Source organism: Peromyscus maniculatus, chromosome 11 (assembly GCF_049852395.1).
Source record: "Peromyscus maniculatus bairdii isolate BWxNUB_F1_BW_parent chromosome 11, HU_Pman_BW_mat_3.1, whole genome shotgun sequence".
In the NCBI taxonomy this organism is placed as follows: domain Eukaryota; kingdom Metazoa; phylum Chordata; class Mammalia; order Rodentia; family Cricetidae; genus Peromyscus; species Peromyscus maniculatus.
The window spans coordinates 73,162,339-73,184,586 of NC_134862.1; the positions used below are offsets into that span (position 1 = coordinate 73,162,339).

Sequence of the window (22,248 nt, forward strand, 5' to 3'; positions counted from 1 at the left end):
GCCAAAGTCAAAGCCTAAAACACAGGCATCCATGGATGGACAATAGCACTGGGTTCCAGGGAAGTAATGAAGCCAGGGACTGGCACAGGAATCACTGTTGCTACAATGGTAATGCTGTCCAAGATGTTAATCCTCCAAAACATCTGAGGAGCCAAAGGCTGGAGTGTGGGCATGTGTAGAGCTCACTGGTTTCAGGGTCTAGGCCATGGGATGGATCTCCTTAGCAGCTGAGCTGGCACTAAAGCATGGATAGAGACAGAATAATCTTGACTCTGGATCCTAGGGTTCGAACTCACTCACTGTGGTGATTGGGGGTATGGGTGCAAGAAGGACAGCCTTAGAGCTGGGGTCTAGGGCAGGGGCATGCATTTCTATAGTAGTAGTTCTGGGATCTAGGACCCAGGCTAACTCCCTGTGGTGTCTGCACTGATGGTGTCTAAAGCATTGGCTCTCACAGAGATATATTGGCTGGGTACAGAATGTCTGTCTAGAGCAATGGTTAGAATCTGAGTCATGGGTACACAAAGCATTGCCTCAGAGCTAGGGCTCAGAGCTTGAGTTTGTATAAAGGTACACTGACTCCGGGGATTGGGGCACCATCTATCTCTCTGTAATTGTTTAACTGATAAATTGAGAAGAGCCCATGCACAGACATCTGAGGTGAGGGCCTCAAGGTGAGAACTAGATCACAATGGTGATGATTCTGGCATCTGAAGTGAAAAAACAAAACCAAACCAACAAATGAAGAAAAAACAAACAAACAAACAAACAAACCATCATGTAACCACAGCAGCAGGGTGTGGGGTGAGGACTCTTGCAGGGCAGCTCCAGCATAGAGGTTCAGGTGACACGTGGCCTTGTGAGAAGTGGTGGCCCTGGTTCCCATCCCTGGATGGTCCAAGCAGTTGCTCCTTGGGAGGGGTGTATAAAGATGTGTCTTCTTTTCTAGGAGTTTGCAATAGGAATTGTGATAAGTTACCTCTGTGGAAAGCAATGCCAATGTCTCCTACAGACAATGGGGCCACAAGGGGTACTGGGGGACTCTGGGGCTGATAATGACCGTCTCTGCCTTTCTTCTTAGGTCCATGTGTCTCCAGATGTAACCTATATGTTGACTCACCAGTCATTTTCCCTCTGTGTGTAACCTCTGATGTTCGATTCCACTGTGGCGCTGAAGTTTTTACACCAGCCTTTGTGCCCTCCCAAGGCTGTCTTGACTTGTAGATAGCTGTCTATATGGTGGGGGAGGATGTCAGGGTGCACAGGGTGGAGAATTTTGTACTCCACCGTCTTGCTGACATCACCTCTCCAGGAAAAATTTTGGCATTTCTAATACTACAGTTTACTATTATCTAACTTAAAGCCACATTCTCAGTAGGAATCTATCGTTATCCATAGCATCCTCCTTCAGCCCTGTCTGAGATTTTTTTTTTTGATGGAGCAATGCCAGACAGAGAGACTAGGGAATTTTAAAAAAAAAAGTAAGACTAGAGGAAGATTGAACTGAGTGTTCTGCAAGCTGACACTTACAACGCACTTGACGCTAGGCATGGTATCATTCCAAGCAGAGTTTATATAATTGCCCTGAAATCCCCATGCTTGGTGACTGTTATCATTGTTTATTCACATGGCTTGGGAGAACGAGTCTTGAAGAAGTCAGTAACTTACTCATCCCATACAGTTGGGAATCGGTGGAGTCAGGCAGTCTGGCTCTAGGGTGTGGTCTCTAAACCCCTGTTTCATGCAACCTCAGAGTTCCCCAATCTTTTTCTCACTCGTCTTCCCTTACTCTTCTGTGGCCATTCTTTGTGACTACCTCTGTAAACAGCTCTTCTACCTTACCTGTATACTAAAGTACTTTGCTTTGGTCCTAAACCCCAAAGCGTGCGAGCAGGTCCACACATTCCTTAATTCACTTTTGCCTTTTGACTTTCTTCCAGACCATAACATTTCCCCCAGTTTTGAACCATGAGACGTCTGTGAAGAAACTATAAAAAATCCTAAAGAGAGTGAAAAGAATAATGGCCAACACTATGAACTAGAATTCTAGAAAGATAAATTGTCTATTTTTTTTCAATTTGATGCAGAACACTTGTTTTTTTAAATTTTGCTACTCATCTGGAAAGTAGCCATGATTATCGACATTTGTGGAACACCTACTGTGTGTCTGCTTTTATTTCTAGCCCTCTCCTTATATCAATCCTTGTAATTTCACAAAACCCATTATTACCATTCTGATTCACAGTTGAGAAAATAGTGCAGAGAATCTCGTTAATTTAGTGACTTGCCCCATAGATGACTACAAATGGAATAAGAATAGGTCTCAAGGAGTTTAAATGTTCAGCCCAAGCCCTAACTATTGTACTAACAGAATGTTTGGTCCCACATACCACACAGCCCATGAGAAGAGGAATACAAACCTCCCTTTTTTTTAATGGAGACAGAGTCTGGTTCTCCAGCTCAGTCTCGCCTAGAACTCGGAAACCTCGTCCTGCTCCCAAGTGCTGGGATTATAGGCATGTGTCACCACACTTTTCCATTCTCCCTTTTTTGACATGAGGAGCAGAGTTCTGCTCAGATGGCCCGTGCCTGTTCCATAGGTCACTTTAAAACTGTTTCCACCAGTATTCCCCAAGTGTCAGAAACTCTCACTGGGTTTTCCCTTTTCCACCTGCTTAGCTTTTTTAGTCTATTTTTGCTCTGTCCCCTCAGAAGGCTACTGGAATCACAAACATTCCCTGGCATCTCCCACTAACTGGAATTTACACTGGGAATCTGTGACTAGTACAAAGCAAGTCTCTCACACCTATGACCTTAGATTGGAACTCGTATCCTAATCAAAGGAAACCTGACCCCTGAGGGCATGGGGACTGTTCCTGCTTTGCTCAGCCTGGGATGTCCAGGCATGATTCACACCTGCGCCTGTCTCCAGACGGTCTCCCCTGGAAGGAGTGACCTGCTGCCCCCTTGGCAACAGCTTCTTCCAAGCTGCCAACACGCTCCTGCAGTATCAACATTCTGACTTTAGGGGAAAGGCCGTGGTAAATTTCTCAAAAGCGAATAGGAAGTTGTTTTTTTGAGGCAGCCTGACACCAAGGGGGCGGAGGGGGGCCAGCAAAAGTATAAGAAGTGTGGCTTGGCCAGAAGGAAGAGAGCCAGCGGAGTCCTAGAGGAGATGGTGAGTTCATTTTTCTCTGTATGGGGAAGAGAGGAGTTGGAATGCTTTGTGGCTGAAGCAGACAGAAGAAAGGCTCAGAAAGTAGGGAGTAGCACTGGCCATAATAGCCATGGGGCTTTATGTTGGTAGCTGGTCAGAATTTGAAGGCGTTTCCCTCTCTTTTGAAGTGGGGTCTTGTTATCTTGGCTCATTAAACTTGCCATCCTCCTGTCTCAGCTTCCTAGATAGGTAAGGCTTGTAGATACACATCATCATGCCCAGTTTGTAAGCATTTTTTTAAAGGCTGCTTCCATTTTGATTCTCCCAATATTCTTTATAAGTTTGGATGATTTCCATTTTACACATAGAACTGTTGTGGCTTTCAGAGGGCAGGCACTTAACCAATGGGTACTTGACTGTTACGACTTGATGCTGCTGCCTTCTCAATCTCGTTTTCTGGCTGCCCAGCTGCTGCTCTTTCTGCTAGAACATGTGGGAACTCCCTTGGAGTAGATCTTGGCAAGAATGTCACCTCTTTTCTAAGTTGGCTGGTCTCTCTGAGATAAATAGAAGGCTGAGAAAGCATTGGGCCACAGCCACAATTGAACAGCTTCTTGCTCTTCTTACTCTCAGCCTTCCTGATGCTTTCTCTAAGTCTCGAGAGTTTTCTAGGACCAATCTCGAATATGCACATGGTTCTGATCTAAATTTCTATCTTCAGTGTTACTAACTCAGTCTCCTCATCTACAAATGGGATGTAATAATAATATTATACATATACAATATCATGGTAGAGATTAAATAAGATTACACTGAAGAGCGTTTCTATCTCTAGCTATTGTTTAAGTGAAAGAAAACTCCAGAGGTATAGTGAGGTTGGGATTGAGGGGAGATACAAAGGCAACCAGGTATTTTGAACTCAGCACGATGACTCTGGATAAAACACACATAGTTGAGGCACTCCCACATGTATTCTAATATGCTAGGAGTATTTCACATAGTCTTGGAATTCAAAATTTTCTAGTCTGTACCTAATGAGGTAACTACCATACCAGTGTTCACTTTTGGCATCTTTCTACAGCTCCTGAAGAAGGCCATGCTTGCATATAACTCCTCCCTCCTCTTTACTTTACTGCATACACCTTTCCAGCACTTAAAGGGAGGCGATCTCCCTCTACCTGTGTGTGTGTGTGTGTGTGTGTGTGTGTGTGTGTGTGTGTGTGTGTGTGTGTAGAAAAACCGAGATATGAGGATGACATTTGAGCCTGCACTATTTAAATGACCATGACATAAAATGAGATTACTGGTGTCTTTTTACATGTCATTCTTCCGAATTGGTTGACATAAATGAATGAACCATCAATTTCTTCCTTCTGTTCTTTTTGGTATTCTCTTCTGTTTCAAAGATAAACATATTAGATCATGGCATTGTTGAGGATTCTGAGGAAAGCTTAATTCCTCTGCCTAGATAAAAATACAAATCTCCATATAAGTTGACCTTTATAGACAACTGTAGGAGGTCCCTGGACTTCCAGGTGGGTCCCAGGAGATGCTGAAGATTTTCCCTCCTATGTGTTCCCTCCTATTGTGGAACTCTGCAATGAAGTGCTAGGGACCCAGCCCTGGGACTGGTCATAATACTTAGATTTCTTCCTCTCCAAACACATTTGGCTCTTAGGATTCAGAAACCTCAGTCTGTCTGTGTGAAATCTGCTTCATGTTTAGACAATGGCTTCAATTAGGATCCAAGAGAATGAAGTTAAGTTGTATGTGGGATGTTTTCAACCAACTGACATGGAACTCTCTTGCTTAAGGACTTACAGTTAAATTACCCTTAGGTCTGTCAAGGCTTTATCAGGCCAAGGAGCTGCTCAGGATCACTTCATGTGAACTTGTAACCACTTCAGGCTCCAGCTTCCAGTTTCTACTGTTTCTTCCATTATTTCTGTACCATGGTGCTTTAGGCTGGCAATCAGCACTTAGAATATGCATCTTTAGAGCTCTGGACATAGAAGATTATTAGTCTAATCACCAAAGAAATCATGACCTTTGACATAATAGACAGTACTGAGCAAGGCCCTCAAGGAGGCTGATTTGATAGTGACGGTCACTATATTGCCTTCCAGCTGTCTAATGTCTCTGCTGGAAAAGCAAAGGAGATACTCTACCATGCAGAGAAAATCCTTCATGTTTTAGGGATGTGCTAAGACTGTGCTAAGGTCTCACAGTCTTTTTGAAAATTAAATATGTGTTTTATTTTAATGCTACTGTTTCATTTTACATAATGGCTAGGCCTAGTCTAATTTAAATATAGGCTTTGGTTCGGAGTGGTCAGATACTAGGATTTGTCTAATTTTATTTGAAATCTGTTGGACTTAGAGACAAGCTCTTTTCTGTGTGTTATTTTTCTAGCAGAGGGGGATGCTAGGATCTTGTCATTTCACCACCACCATTCAGAAAGCCAAGGGCACTAAGACTGGGACTGTGCAAAGCCTTGTGATGCCTGAACTTTGCCACTCTGAGGTTGTATGGCTCTTCACCCCGATGAGTGTCTTATCTTCCTTCCCTTCTCCCTTCCCACTGACTGCAGCCCACCAGTTCCTCTTTAACTTCCACCAGCACCATGGTAATGGCCTCTGCTTTTTGTAGCTCAGGCTCCTTGTTGCGACTTAACAACAACAATGACAACCCTGACAGGTGCATCTTTTCATGGGGCTTCTCATTCACAACGCTGAAGTTGGCTCCCTTTTGTTGAATGGCATCTAACACAAGACCTATTTAAATGAGCGACTTAAACTTCATTTAATCTCCAGAGTCTCAATTTTCAGCAACAGTTAGGCTACATCATATTTCTTTTAAAGTTGCCCCCCCTGGCCTGTTCCTGTGTTTAAAATAAGATCCCATCCCCTGCTTTGGCTCCAAGAGCCTGGCGTGATCTTTCAATTATTCTCCTGTCATATTTGTCTGCCCTTTACACCATCCATTCCAGCCACATTTCTTTCTCTGTGTTGTTTGGCATTACACTTGTTCCTGTGTTAAAGGCTTTCATGTTCTCCCTGCTTGACAGTTTTCTCTGATCATTTTGCTGTTGGATTAAATATCACTTTCCTGCAGAAGACTGCCTTGCAGTCCCTGTCTGACATAGCTCACCAGTCACTCTGTCACATAATCCTACTTTAATTTTTACCCGAATGCTACTGTCCTGCATTTTCATGTTTTCTTAGTGCTACAATACTGTACATCCTATGAGGATAGAAATTGAGTCTAATTTCATTATTTTAGCTCTTCTCCCTGAAAATGTGCCTGCGGTTTTTTTTAAAGAACTTAGTCATTATTAAAATAACTAATGGGAAAATAACCCACAGAAAGTAACAAAGAGTGGTTGTTTGGTGTGGAGAAAGAAGTGGTCTTGATAGCCCAGCTACTTTAGGGAGAAAATTAAGGGGAGCTGGGCTGATACACATAGGTACTTTTGGCATAAAAAATACAGGGAGCAGACAATGTATTATGGAAATTATAGCATGTCTTATTATAACTTCATTTAAGTATTATATAACTTCATTTATGTATTATGGAAATTATAGCATGTCTTATTATAACTTCATTTAAGAAGGATTAGGTAGTTGAGAAGTAGTGGCCAGAGAGTATTGTCAAACAGGAAGGATCCATGTTTTAAGGGGGCCTCATATGTGTATCTTGAAGAATTTGTGTGGCTTACAGATGAGGAATCATTGAAGGTTTTTAAGTAGTAAAGCAATATGACCATATAATGTTAGAAATGTCATTCTGGGCTGGGGATATACCTCAATAGCAGAACACTTGCATAGCATTCATGGGGTCTTGTGTTTGGTTCACACACCACAAAAAAAAAGAAGAAGAAAAGAAAGATAATGATTTTGATTGCATTTTCGAGAAATAATTAGCAATAGCTAATCTTGAGGGACAAGGCCAATTAGAAGCTGATTTCTCAATCCAGAAGAGAAATAATGACATACAAGCCAGTTCTGTGACAATTCAAGTGAAAATTTGGAGAGTGTCCAGTTTCTTACCAGACGGTAAAGTCATTAGGCTTTGATGACAGGTTGTTGTAAAGAGTTCAGACAAGGGAAAGACCTCCCTCCCTGCTCCTACTTGATGAAGGAGTTCAGGTCACCATGGGGATGTAGATGAAGGAGCTGGGGTCAATGTTACTGTCAATCATAAGAATCTGCATTGATTGTCTGATCTTCTTTGGCGCTAGAGTCTCTCAGAGTCACACCCAAACCAGAAAGTGACATTGAAACTTGATTTTCTTTTAAAGAGTGCTTGCAATTTCATGTCCTCTAGGGTTCTTGAGGCATACCACCTGTGGACCATCCCTCCATCTCCCCACTTCCCTTCTCCTTATCCCTACATCCTCTCTGTATAGAGTTTAGAGAGTGAGTCGAGCTCATCTGATCTCCTACAGGAGATGTAGGGGAGAAACTCATCATGCTCTTTTTCTATCACATCAAGTACAGTGAGAGAAAGTGTCAGGGATATGTATGTGCTTTCCTGATAGCTCCTTATTTAGCAGACATCTGCCTTATTTCCAGTCACTCTCTCACCATTATTATTTTATTTATATTGATTCATTTAGCTTATTTCAAATTTCATTATTCATTTGTATATGTATAAATCCATAATTCATTTTAAAGTATGCTTTATGTGGATATTTAAATATACAGCATGATGTAATGGGATACATACAGGTAGCCAAATGGTTGCCATTGCTCATTTTAAATTTTGTTTTTGTGGAAAGAATAGCTAAAGTCTGATTTAACAAGAATTTACAGGTAATGTATTTTTTATGACCTATAATGATCATGTTGCACATTAGGTTTCTAGACATGTTACCCAATAAATATGTTACTTTAATTAGTAGAGCAAATGGCAAGAATATTGTTTTTCAGACCTTCCTGATGGTTTGTAACATTTTTTACTCAGACACAGTCTCTAGTATATCATATTGTATCATAGGTACTAGATTATGATTATCACGTATTTACTATTTAACACATTTCCACATGTTGAGAAGGGCTGAGAGGAGCCACAGGTATGTTAATAGGCACCACAGTTAGCCAGTTATTCCAGTTGCCATAGTTTCTTTAGGACCTGACACCTTGCACGCTCCTGTGTCTGCTCAGTATTCGTGGGGGGGGGGGCTCATGTTCTAGAGTGAGGCCAGAAATAGAGATGCTGATTTGGGGACCTTTACAAATAGAGGACCATAAGGTCAAGCAAATGAAGAAGAAAATAGAACCATGGAAGCATGGAGACAGTAATGCACCAAGGACAGGAGTTGAGGGAGATTCAAAGGAACACTCGGAAAGATTGCTCAAGTCATTTGAGAAACATCACATTAAGCAAAATGAATTGGTCTACAGCAAATGCTGATGCACAGAGTTCAAGTAAGAGAGAGGTGAAAAGCTGCCATTCAGTTGGGTGATGTGCAAGTTCATGATAAAGTTCAAAAGAGCAGTTTGATAAGAAGGTGGAAGCTGTGGGCTGGAAAACAAAGAAGAGGCAGCAGGGGAGTTATGAACTTCTAGCTAGAGAGGAAGCAGAGAAAGCCAAGAGGATCTGGACAAGGCAGACAAAAGTCCAGAAGGGACGCCACCTCTGCTTCTGAACTGCTGCTCTGCGGTCCCCTCTCTGTGGCCACGGGACTCCTGCATGCTGGTACCTCTTCCTACAAATGGGAGGCCAAGGGACAAAGGCTCCCACACTTTCTCTCTGCTCCCTCATTTACTCTGCAGTCACTCTGAGTAGCACTGCCGACAACCAGGGTGCTTACACAAGGTCTGTGCAGTCACAGGATGTTATTGTAATGACCCAGTCAGTCTCAGACTCTTTTCCAGCCACTTCCAGTTTGAAGCATGTTGCCAGACAGCATTAAAGATTAGCAGAGCACATGGCTGCTTCTCCTAGAGAGGCATTTCCTCTTATTACAACACTTCTTGATTGGTCAGATGTACGGGGCCCTTAACTCTTCAGCATCCCAGATCCGATACTATCCCTAAAGCTGTGCTGTGGAACAGGAGTAGGCATAAAGGGCTGCCACCACCCAAAGGACATTCCAGAGGAAAATTATTACTAAGCAAAACTTTCAAATACTCCCACCTTTCATACCCACACATACAGTCCTGTCAACCATCATTAAGTCAACTGGCAACCTTACTGTTGACACAGGGGTTTGATTTGGGGGTCCATTAAGTATGGTCAGAATGAGGAGATCCACATGAGCATGGTGGTTTACTCTTAGTGCATGGGAGATGGAGGCAGGAGGCTGAGGAACTGGCTACATAGAAAATTTAAAGTTAGCCTAGACTACATAAGAATTACCACAGAAGAATTAATGGATCCATGAGCCTTTGAGAAGGAGTCTAATCACTGCAAATAAACATTTTCTTCCCCGCTGTTTCCAAAGTTCATGAGCCTCATGAGACTAAGAATTGATAGGTTGACCTGATGTGCATTTAGCTAGCCAACTTGGGAAAATCACTTCAACTCAATGATGGGTAGTGGTGATCACCCATGAGTAGGCCAGAACACTTACTGTATAATGCCAGGGAAATACTGAATCCATGTGGCAGGAATCCTAGCATCTCCTACGGAACTGAAACAGCCCTGGAAGATGAGTCTTGGTATTTAATAATTTTGAAGAACAGATGTATCATGATGAAACAGGGTGCACAGAGATTCGTGTTCTCCTTTTTTTGGATGTCTGACTTCATCAGAGCACTACCAATTTTCTAAAACCTCGCATTGCTTCAAACCACTGTTCTCCCCCCCTCTCTTTCTCTCTCTCTCTCTCTCTCTCTCTCTCTCTCTCTCTCTCTCTCTCTCTCTCTCTCTCTCACACACACACACACACACACAAACACAAACTTATACATACATGCACATTTACACACACACACACACACACACACACACACACACACACACACAACTAGTGCAACAGAGAATTGGTTGGGGGAAATTTTAGTTTAAACAAAATCTTGCTTAAAAGTTTATACAAATAAACAGACAACTCAGAATGGGGAGTACCTCTATTGGGGGTGGTATTTAAACAAAAGCTTGTTTAAAAGTGTAAAGGAGTTAATACAGAAAACAATGAGTACATTTGGACATGATGATTTAAAAAGAATAATAGGAGCCCCGTCCACTTACTCTTCTCATACACTCCTTTAGGCAGAGCCCAAGGATCCAAAATGCCTAGGAATACCATTCGTGGGAAAGTCCCAAGGCCACAGGTAGAATGGCCATGGATTTGAAACTGTCACATTCCTCAGGGTGGAACCCAGCCTAGGGTCAAAGCCAATCCTGGGGGCCGGCATCGGGCTACATCGCTGAGCTCATCAGTTACAGCTTTTCTCTCATGTCTCCAAAACTTTGGAAAACTGTGTAATCTCCTCTCCTTCTAAAATGGAGACTTAAAATTTTTCTTTATAAATTTTGAAATTAAGATTAGATTTCCAGAATATTGAAAACATAGCTCTTTAAAAAGTTTTGTATTCTGTGCCGGGCGGTGGTGGCGCACGCCTTTAATCCCAGCACTCGGGAGGCAGAGCCAGGCGGATCTCTGTGAGTTCGAGGCCAGCCTGGGCTACCAAGTGAGTCCCAGGAAAGGCACAAAGCTACACAGAGAAACCCTGTCTCGAAAAACCAAAAAAAAAAAAAAAAAAAAAAAGTTTTGTATTCTGTCTTAAAATTTGACAAAGGTAATGAAATGTCAGAGTGAGCTGGTAATACAAACCATACAAAACACTTAATAACAAGAACGTTTATAGTATTCACTTTCTCTCCTTGAATACTGACCCCACTCTACTTCCTCTACAAACTCTTAATCTCATATACTAAGATCTTTCTTGCTTATTTATAAAGATAAAAATTTGAAAGATCTTTAATTTTCTGGAACCATAAATCTCTGCAAATTAATTTTTTTTAATGTCACTAGCATGACAATTATTTTTAGTATGCAATTAAGATGTGACAAATACACTCTAAATTTGGGGTTGGAGAGGTGACTATGCAGAAGTCAGCTGACTAGCACGCTAGCTTATGAGGACATTCTACCTACTTATAAAAGGCAGAATTCAGAAACTCCAGGGTAGGGTAGAAAGTTCCAAGCTGACAAGGACATGTGCCACTGACTAGAAGACTTGCTTTGATTTGAGTTGTGCCGATCTTGGTGTCTGGTTAGCCTGTGGTCAGCAGTGCATCTGCATCTTCAGACATATGCCATCCCCCCTGTACCCTGCATCATCTGTTACTGTAGTACAGTCTGAGGCAATTCAGATTCTCTATACAGCAATGGCTCTAGGAAGTCATTTCTCTGAAGAAGTAGAAAGACAACATTTAAACACAAAGGCATTGTTTTCACACTAGCTGTAAATGTTAGAGCAGCCTTAGAGGGATATTGGTACCCCTATCAGCTTAGTCATGCCTCACACTCCACATCCTCAAAGGTGATGCAGTGTGAATTTGAAATCTTAGGGGTTGATGAAGGTAGAAAATGTCAAGTAGATGGCTTCTGTGTCAAAGTCTGCAGGTGTCATCTGTAAGATATCATTTAGATGCTGCAAGTTCTTATTATGGCTGTGTGTAATAAGAGCTTGGACAAGATGAGCATTTCTAGAGCTTATCTGTCTAAAATCATCCTTTAAAGGCCAATAAATTTGGTGCAACCTTCACAGCCTCATTAGGGTAGGTCAAAAGAGTGATGAGAAAGCAAAAAGAAGCGGAAGGTTTGCAACACCCTCCTGCTGAAAATAAGAATTAACCCCATGATTATCAACTGAATTTCTACAGCTTCATTGGTTGGTTGTAGATACTAAGAGGAAGTTTTCTGTTTTGTTTCAGGCCGGCTGCCTAAAAGCTTCCTGGAAGCCAAGACTCTGGAGTGTGGTCTTGGGAGGTGCTCAGCTCATCTGGTCCATTGCTCTGCTCTCTGGTAAACCCTTCATCTAACCTTGAGTCCTTAGGAGAGATCCCAGGGCCACACGGGAGTGGTTTGGGATGGTAGTCTGCTGGGCAACATGGGAAAGTGCTCACACCTAGAGACCCCAGAGAAAGACTGATCTTTTTCAGTGTGATAGTATCACACTGATCTACAAGGCTTCAGAAACAATAAGCTGCAGCATGCAGGGTCAACATCATCTTTAGACTAAGCAGACAGAGCACACATACTCTCAGTGACTCACAAAAATATTTGAGTTTCTTTAAACACAATTGTGGGGACTGGAAAGATGACTCAACAGTTAAGGGCACTTGCTCTTTTTCCAGAGAACCCAGGTTTCATTTCCAGCACCTATATCAAGTGGCTTACAACCTCCTGTAAATCCACTTCCTGGGGACCTGACATCCTCCTGACTCAGCAATGCCTCTACATAAGTGGTGCACATAAACCCACGCAAGCACACACACATACAAACAAAAATAAATCTTTTTTAAAAATAAAAATGAATTTCTTAAAAGTCAAAGTAAACAGTTTGATATATAATATTAAAACATTCATCACTGCCTTTAGTTGATGGAAACAATAGCGTAATCCTAGCTATGTCCAAATAAATCTCTTCTCTTACTATGCAGACCAGGCTGGCCTCAAGCTTCTGATCCTCCTGCCTCAGCCTCCCAAGGGTTAAGGTTACCGGTGTGTACCACCATGCCTGCCTGCCTCCAGAGTAAAGCCTAAAGGCAAAACACCACCACGGAGGTGCTAGTGAGGGGAGTTGAAATATGGCAGATCCTCGTGGGTCAAATAGAAACAGAATTTTATAAACAGGAAGGGAGTCGTTTCCAGGCCTGATTGTTGGCATTGTCTACCTCTTCTGGGGAATTGGCCTCTTCTGCCCCATGAGTTCCCACAGGCTCCAATAACAACCTCTGTATCCAAGGGGTCATACTTTGTTTATTTCGTTTTTATATCACAAGCACTTACAAGGAAGGGTCCATTTTAATGCATGAATAAGTAGATGTGAAAGAGATAACTTATCAAGAGAAACAGCTAAGAGAAGTGAAGTGTATGGCTGTAACTAGGGAGATGTTTCTAACCCTAGCTTTGTTGAGGCCCTACAGTATTTCACTCATTCGGCAGGCATCTTCTGAACAATTATTATGGGTTAAACATTGTGATTCATGATGAGAATCCAGAACTAAGAAAAGACCCAGCCAGATGCATAGTGATGCATATGGGCCACATCATAGAAACAGGTATTGCAACATGGGGCAGTAAGCCTGGAGGGAGAAAGATGAAGTTTACCTGAAGCCATCAAGGGGAACAGAAGAGAGGAAATTCACCCAGGGATGAAGGGGAGTGCAGCCAACATAGTAGGACAACCACAAAAGAAGGCAAAGAAGTGGCCAGGCATGGCAGTGCATACTTATGACCCCAGTACTTGGGAGACTGAGGCAGAGTTCCAGGCCAGCCTGAGCTATGACGTAAGATCCTGACTCAATGAAACAAAATAAATGAAGTAAGTGTTCTATAAGGAAGAAAGTAAACATGATAGGTACCGAGACTGAGCTAGCAGGAGGCTCCAGATCACAAGGCATCTCATTTCCATCACACATTCACGTGCTCCTTCATTTATGAAATTAGAATAGACCAGATGACCTCTCTGGTATCTTGAGATCACGAATATTTTAACATAGAATCTTTTAGAAGATGGTGCTTTCCTTTCTGACTTTGTATTTGCTTTTAAGTGGCAAATAGAAAATACTTGCTTTTTCCTAAAATAACATCAAGCAGAAAATAGCCTTGTCCTTGGCATCCATCTCCTGGTGAGCCATTCATCTCACTCACAGAAGCAAGCTCCGAATCAGGCTCCATCCAGTGAGTGACACTAACCCATGTTTATCTCCCCCACCCACCAGAGTTTGTACATCAGAAGGAAGTGGCAGCGTGGACCTATAACTACAGCACACGGGCATACACGTGGAATTTCTCACGGGCATTCTGCCAGAAGTACTTCACAGACTTAGTGGCCATCCAGAATAAGAATGAAATCGCTCACCTCAATGACGTCATCCCATACTTCAGCTCTTACTACTGGATTGGAATCCGAAAGATCAATAATAAGTGGACCTGGGTGGGGACCAATAAGACGCTCACAGAGGAGGCCGAGAACTGGGCGGAGAATGAGCCCAACAACAAGAGGAACAACCAGGACTGCGTGGAGATCTACATCAAGAGTAACTCGGCCCCTGGCAAGTGGAATGACGAGCCCTGCTCCAAACGCAAGCGGGCCCTGTGCTACACAGGTGAGGCCTCCTCGGAGCTCACGCCACCGTCTCTTAAAAAAACATATGTCTTTCCTGGTTGTTGGGCACGAGAAAATGTAGAATGACTCAGCATTACTGAGCATCTTGGAGAATGTAAGATCAAGATTAGAGAAAAGCATCTATTTGAAACCAAAAGGGACTTTAGCACTGCCCTTATTACCGAAGACACGATGCTCAGGAAATGTTACTTTCTTAAGGCCGTGAGGCTTTCAAAACAAATTTACAAGATAGAAAAGGCATTGAAAATTACCGACATAGTGGGGCTATTTCCCTAACAACCCAATATTCTAGACATACTGACATCGCCTGACGTTTTGCACTATAAGATGTAATGAGGCATCCTGTGGGAGAGAGACAACACGTAGATAGGAATTTTGCAATGAGACATTAAGTTTGGTTGCTGAGATAATTATCTACAGGATTTGTCAGGTCTCAGCACACATTATCATGAAAAGATTTATTCTCTGAGTCTCTGTTAATTTCCTTTCTAGAGACCCATATCTGTTTCCTAACCATCTTGGAGTAAAAGTAGGCATCAGGGAAGAGATACTTTCTATTAGAAAACCCATTTTGCCTGACACAGAGTTCCTCTGTCCACACATCTATTTGTGACTGCGCTTGTCGCTCTGTGTCTACACATGGCTGTGCCCTCATTTGGAAATACTAAATGCGTCATCCAATAGGAGCTTTGTAATACTCCTATGGTGATGTCAGGACTGGAAACCCCGTCGTCTAGAACTTTTCTGCGCCACCATGCATTAGCGTAAGAAGGTACAGATTGAGAGGAAGTTTGTCACTGTCCCTAAGAGACACCACTGAAATGAATACCCACTAGTACTGAATGGCAATTGCACTCAGCGCCACTCTATGGAGTTCTGTTTATGTCATTTGTTTATTTAGCGTTCGTCACACTTAGTCCTCAATGCACTTCATCAGCCAGGCCCTTCTATTGTTCTTATTGTAGCAATGTCTTCCATGGGACCCAGGGCAGTCCTCTCTACATAGCTCATGAGAGGGTGGAGCCTGTGCCTTCTGTGATTCTGACCTCTCTTATATCTGTGCAGCTTCCTGCCAGGACACATCCTGCAACAAGCAAGGGGAGTGCATTGAGACCATCGGGAACTACACCTGCTCCTGCTACCCCGGGTTCTATGGGCCAGAGTGTGAATACGGTGAGGCTGGCACTTGGGTGGTGTTGCTTTGGCAGTTGAGTTTACATGAGAGATAATGCCAGAAAGTGAATTACAATGGAGCCTCTCTAGCAAGCAAAGGCAAGTGGGAGATCCCGATACCTGCCTGCTCAACACAAGTATCTCAAGACACTCGGGATAAAAATCACTTTATTTTTGGAGAGAACATTCACTCATAATATTTCAAGGAATAAAAGAGAAATACAAACACAGGAAGACAAAAAATGAAGCCTTAAAGTTTAATTTTACCAATTTGAAATTAAAAAAAAAATGGTGAATGAATTGAGCTGTCCAAAAAAAGTGATTATTTTCTAAGATGCTGGCAATACAGAGGATCCGGATTAAGATAGAGGGCTTGGATTAGGAGCCTAAGGAGGGAGAGCAAAGAGAGTTATAATTTGCTGTAGATGCAGCAGAGATTTTAAGTCTACAATGAGAAAAATCATTATTTTTGTTCCCCACAGTCGAAGAGTGTGAAAAGTTTGACCTTCCTCCACACGTGCTCATGAACTGCAGCCACCCTCTAGGGGTCTTCACTTTCAGCTCATACTGTACTTTCCATTGTGTGGAAGGCTATGAATTGAGCGGACCCAGCAAGTCGGAGTGTTTGGCTTCTGGAATCTGGACAAATAAACCCCCACAGTGTAAAGGTATGCAGACCTTATTTTTTTTTCCATCCTTACTAAATAATTAGAATTTGGGAGACTATATATATGGGGAAGTGAGTTTTCCATTAAAAAACTTGTGAAATAGAGGCTGAAAAGAAAGCTCAGTGGTCAAGAGCACCGGTTGCTCTTCCAGAGTGCCCAGGTTCAATTCCCACCGTACTCATGGTGGTTCACAGCCATCTACAACTCCATTTACAAGAGATCCATTGCCCTCTTTTGGGCTCTGCAGGCACCAGGCAAACATATAGTATACTGGCATACGTGCAGGCAAAACACCCATACACATCAAATCTTTTAAAGTAAATTTAAAAAATAAAACTCGAGAAAAGAATAAGAATCTACATTACCTGGAGATTCTAGTTACCACAACTATTAGTCAATCAGGTTAACCCTGATCTCCATTTTCATGGTACATCTCCTACCTATGTAGAGGTGGTAGTTTAATTTTTTTTATTCCCAGGCAAATTCCTTTTGTTACTTGAAAAGTGAACTGTGAACAATGGTGAGAACTTAGGATTGACCTTATATCATTGCTTCTTAAGCAGAAAAACATGGCTATTTGAGCCCCTGACCAGCCATTGAGTTCTACTTAACCAAGTATGACCTTATCTGCCACTTTGGGCAAGTATAAATGACACAGAATCCCCAAATTTCCCAAGTACTGAATGAAACTTGTCCCAGAATGAATAGCATGGCTCTGTGCTTATTCTTGGCCTCCCAGTGCTCAGCCATGAACAGTCCTGAAGGAGGAAGGCTGGCCGGCATCTGGCCTACAGGAACATTCCAGCATTAGTGAAGCTGTAGCTTCACTGTGAAGAGGGACTCACTTCAGTTGGCCCAAGATGGAACAATGGAGTCCCTTGGGGTGGGAATAGCTCTGGTCTCTGAGTGTAAAAGCAAATGCCAGGACATTGAGATGTATAATATCCACTCCACCCCGTGTTAGCTGGAGCACAGATGAAACTGGTCATCTCACAGAGAAGCTGTTCTGCATTGTCAATTTTGAATTTTCCCTCCTTCAGCTGCTGAGCTAGATTGCTTCACTCTGGGATGGGAAAACAGTATCAGTCTGTGGAAAAACAAAGGGCTGATTCTGCTATGATCAAGACATAAAAATCTACTCTTTCCCCAACTCATATACCACAAACAGTTTCAGAATGGTATTATTCATGTATTTCATATAAGAGGGCGAATACATCAACACACAGACCTTCAGGGACAGACTGATAATACACAAAGCATAAAGAATGTTAAGGACAGAGCTTGGAGGACTCTGCGTTAAGATGTTCAGGTCCCTCTGAGGATTGATGCTCCATGTCCAAATGGCTAGAGCTTCCTGATCGCTACATCTTCCCAGCTCCATCTGTGTTTCCACCGGCAGACCCACACTGTTCTTTGTGGGTGTGGCTTCCTTCTATGCTGGGTAGTCTCCCCTTTCTTTAGCATTGGTTTTTCTGTTTAGCTGTGCAGTGCCAGAGCCTGGAGGCTCCTATCCATGGAACCATGGACTGTATGCACCCGATCGCTGCCTTTGCCTATGGCTCCCGCTGTAAGTTTGAGTGCCGTCCTGGATATCAAGTGAGGGGCTCAGACACACTCCATTGCACTGACGCTGGCCAGTGGACTGGACCATTGCCAACCTGTGAAGGTAAGATTAGTTTTCTCAGTACTCAATATAACCTAGAAGGAGCTGTGCCATGTTAGAATGACCAAAGGCTCTTAAGGACAAGACAGCCCCCTCTAGGGTCATATCTGTTCAACCTCTGGGAGATTTCTCATCTGTGAAATGAGGCTAAGAATTGCCAGGTGCATTGTGAGAATTAGACATATGAAATGTACACAATGAAATAGAAGGTATAAGCAGGATGTGGTGTCACATGTGTGTAATCTCAGCACTCGAGAGCCCAAGACAGTAGAGTTTCTGCAAATTAAATGTCAACCTGAACCACACAGTGAGCTGGAGGCCAGCTTGGGCTGCACCACACCCTGTCTAAAACACACATTAAAATAAAGAAAGGCCTAAGGAAAGAAGAAATGGCAAGTATAAAATACAGAGGATAGACTTGGGCACTTGCTTACTTTAGGATCGGCCTGTTTCAACCACATCCCCTTCCTGTCCCACTGGCATATGCACACTGCAGGGCAACATCTTATACTCGAGAAGAAGTTATAGCAGTAGCTATGGGAATCACGAGGCATCTGGGCTCAGAAAGCTTTGGAGGTAGACTCTGCAAAGGAATACAGGAATCTGCATTAAAGAATAGCTGTGGTACAAACCCGGGTGATAACATAATGCACAAAGACTGGACTGTGTGCAGCTGCTTCATCCCTTCATCTTATAGGGCAGAGACGGGCGAGAGAAAGTGGGAGGTTGAAGGTTGGATGAGTAAACTCCCAGACCTGGATTACAAGCCCAGCTCAAATACTGTTAGCTGTGAGGCTTCTGGGGGCGGGGCCAAGGCAATGGCTCAGTGGGTAAAGTACTTGCTCCGCAAGCCTGAATATCTGAATATGCGTTCTGAGAATCAGCATAAAAGCCAGGTATGGTGGCACGTGCCTGTAACCTCAGCATTAGAGCTGGGGAACTACAGGCTGGAAGATCCCTTGAGTTCCCTGGCCGGTCGGTCTAGCTGCAGCAGCGAACCCCAGGCTCAATAAGAGACTCTGTCTCAGAAATAAGGTGGAGAGTGAGAGAACAGAAATTTGACATCAACCTGTGGCCTCTATGCTAACACACATGGGCAGTTGCATGCACATGCAAGTGAGCATGAGCTTGTGTGTGCGCGTGCACACACACACACAGGCACACACACACACACACACACACAGGCACAGGCATGCATACAACTCAACACATAGACTTTAGGGAGATTGCATGGCATTTGTGATTTCCATTTTTTTTCTTGAGTATAAATAAAAGAGGAGCACTAGAGGACATTTGGCCCTTACATGCACTGATTCTTGTAAAAACTAGATGTGAGTGTGAAAGGGTGGTCTCTGTGCTCTGCAAATTCACAGGAGTATCTCGAGGCATAGAACTATCCACAGAGGGTTTGAGGAAAACAGTCTTTATGAGAACTGGGGTTCTTCAGAGTGTAGCTGTGTGCAGGAACCCACTTTGGGCTGCACTCATTTGGCAAACAATGTCTGATTAGGATGACATCCGGTGTTCTAAGACAGAGCTCACTTGGAATCATCATACAGCACTAGGTCAGAGCATCTACAGTAAGCGATACTATTCCATCTGCTTCCTCATAAGCCCACTTTTTCTGTATCTGTTCTTTTATAATCCGATAAACATTTAATGAGCACCCAGGATTTATCAAGCAGAGTGTAGGGCTCCAGAATGCAGTTCTGAATGACTACCCCAGCATCAAAGAGACTGTGCTGTAAGAGGGAAGAACTGCAATCATGCATAAATAGCTCAGTGCAGGATCTGAGGAACCCACACAAGGAGTCCCCGCCCCTCAGTTTGGGTGGAAAAGAAGCCTTCTGAAGGAAAACAGTGTCAAAACTGAGATCCGAAGAGTGAGCCAGCCAAAGAGAAACATGGGAAGGGTAGTTTTCCTTTTGGACAAAGAAAGGCTTGAGGTTTTGAATATGTAGGCAATGTGGGCAGAAAAGCAGCAGCCTCTCCCAAGAGACTCTACAGAGAAAGACCTAGTATCTGAAATTCTCCCTTCAGCCATTGCATGTGAACCTCTGGAGAGCCCCGTCCACGGAAGCATGGATTGCTCCCCATCCTCAGGAGCGTTTGAGTACAACAGCAGCTGTACGTTCAGTTGTGCGGAGGGCTTCATGCTGAAGGGAAATGATGCCATTCAGTGTGCTGACTTGGGACAGTGGACAGCCCCAGCTCCCGTCTGTGAAGGTACCGTGACACCAAATCATTCCTCTGTGCCTCTCGAGTACAGTGGGTACTTAACACTATCACTCACTTATCTGTTGGACATTCACAGAGAGACTGAGATGTGCTGGGCTCTTTGTGTCTGATGTCAGGGATCAAAGAGTGGGCAAAGCAATGTTTTTCAGCACAGTGTTCACAACAGCATTGTCAAGGTGAGAGTTGCTTTGGTCTATGTTTGGAGAGAGCCGAGGAGATCAGCGCTGAGGGAAAGGATAATGTATGAGGAACGTCATGAGATGGTAGACGAGGAATGGACAAGGCAGTTTGTCTAGGTCTATCATTTTTTGTCAGCAGGCTTTGGGGCTTTCTGAGTTCTGTGACTTCTGGTAAAACAAGGCACTAATAACCAGCTTTTCCTGCTTATGTCACCAACAGTTGTGGGTCAGTGTGTTCTAAAGCCACTAACACCACTGTCAACTTTATAAACACAGAGAAAGCCATAACGAAACAGTTACTTTACAAATCCCAAGTTTGTGTCTTATTTGAAAAAATTGACTCTCTCTTAGTATTTCATGTTCTCGGTGTCTTGCTCTAAAATAAAGACTAAGTCACAAGAAGGTCACTGGGACTGCCTCATTTTACAAAGGGTATCTGTACTTATGCTACCATTTACTGGTACTCTTCAAAATCTGTGTGAATCCCTGGACCTGTGTATACCCTGATTTTGAGATGAGCTATTGGTTCTCCAGTGATTTGCAAGTGGGACTTGAAGGGATATGTGTATATTCAGGTTCAGAGCGGCTCTATTCAAACAGTAAACTGTGGAAATAAGTGAGCATCAGTGGGTGGAAGGGATAAACAAAATCTGGTATTCATATATACTAGAATACTATTCAGCTTTAGAATGGGAATTCCAACACATGCTCCAATATGGATAGATCTTAAAGACAATAATAAGTAAAATGAGTTATTCTCCAAAAATCAAGTAATATATGATCTTATCTGTGTATATTGATGAAAGCAGTATAACCAGAGACAGAAAGTAGACTGATAAGGGAGAGGGAAAGAGGGATTAATGTTAGTGAACATGGAACTCAGACTGAGATCTTGAAAAGAGTCCTGGGGATGAGTGGTGACGAATGCAGTCTGACAATACAAATGCACATGGACATAGAACTAGACACGTCAATTAGCAAAGTGGCAAATGGCAGATCGCATACTTCATGTGTTTAGCATGATGAAAACAGTGAAAAGAAAAGCAGGCAGTGGAGGAATAAAAGTGCATGCCTTATGGTGGTAAAACCGTGAGGGTGATTAAATGTGCTGTTGTGTATTGTCTAGGAGACGTAGACACGCAAAACCCTGTGACTTCCTTTAAAAGAATCACAAGGGATTGCTCAAGCAACTTTGTATCCAGGCAAGTAATTGTCACCTGATCCGGAACAGATGGTTGGATATTTTCTTCAGCATCTGGAACTGAAGCCTCAATAACTCCTTTTATTGTCCTCACTGGTGTCTCTTCGCCAGTAGTCAAGGTCTACAGCTGCTGCACAGCCTTGAGGCTAGCTCTGGTGTCTGTTAGTGCCTCTGCGGCTGCTACTGAGGTTAGGAGCCAGGACTTACTGAGCATTTCCTGTCATCTCAGATAGTCTAATGCCAAGAGGTAGTGAAAGCTATTATTCATATTTTAGAGGCGAAAAAATGTGAAATAAGTGTGTTCTCTCCATACAGGACTATCTTACATATTTACAGATAATAGTGTAGTGATAGACAGTGAGAAGGAGCAGATAGGGCAATGGGGATGAAATGAGAAAAGTACAATTATATATGGGTGTGTGTGTGTGTGTGTGTGTGCATTTATATATAAAATGTCATAATGAAACCTATCATTTTGACTGCTAGCTAAAAGTGTTTTACAAAAGACCACACTTTGATCATGATCATAATTTTATTCTGCTTTTCCATTTAACATTATACATAGATATACCTCCAAAACCTTTTGCAAGTAAAACACATGAAATTTAAGAACTATGAATATTCCTTTCATGAATTCATAATTTACTTGGTGAGCCCCAGACT

General features: G+C 42.8%; 1 protein-coding gene across 2 annotated transcripts in view; it reads left to right on the plus strand.

The window, feature by feature from the left end:
• Positions 1-3,075: 3,075 nt before the first annotated feature.
• Selp (selectin P) overlaps positions 3,076-22,248 on the plus strand; it is a 34,041-nt gene continuing 14,868 nt past the window's right edge. Inside the window, exons 1-7 of one of the 2 annotated variants that reach the window (XM_042258462.2) lie at positions 3,076-3,178; positions 12,044-12,134; positions 14,057-14,443; positions 15,529-15,636; positions 16,119-16,304; positions 17,785-17,970; positions 20,008-20,193. In XM_042258462.2, coding sequence (XP_042114396.2) covers positions 3,176-3,178; positions 12,044-12,134; positions 14,057-14,443; positions 15,529-15,636; positions 16,119-16,304; positions 17,785-17,970; positions 20,008-20,193 — 1,147 coding nt within the window. In that variant the 5' untranslated portion in view covers positions 3,076-3,175. The remainder of the gene's footprint in view (positions 3,179-12,043; positions 12,135-14,056; positions 14,444-15,528; positions 15,637-16,118; positions 16,305-17,784; positions 17,971-20,007; positions 20,194-22,248) is intronic. The other variant, XM_006974762.4, reaches the window with a different exon arrangement.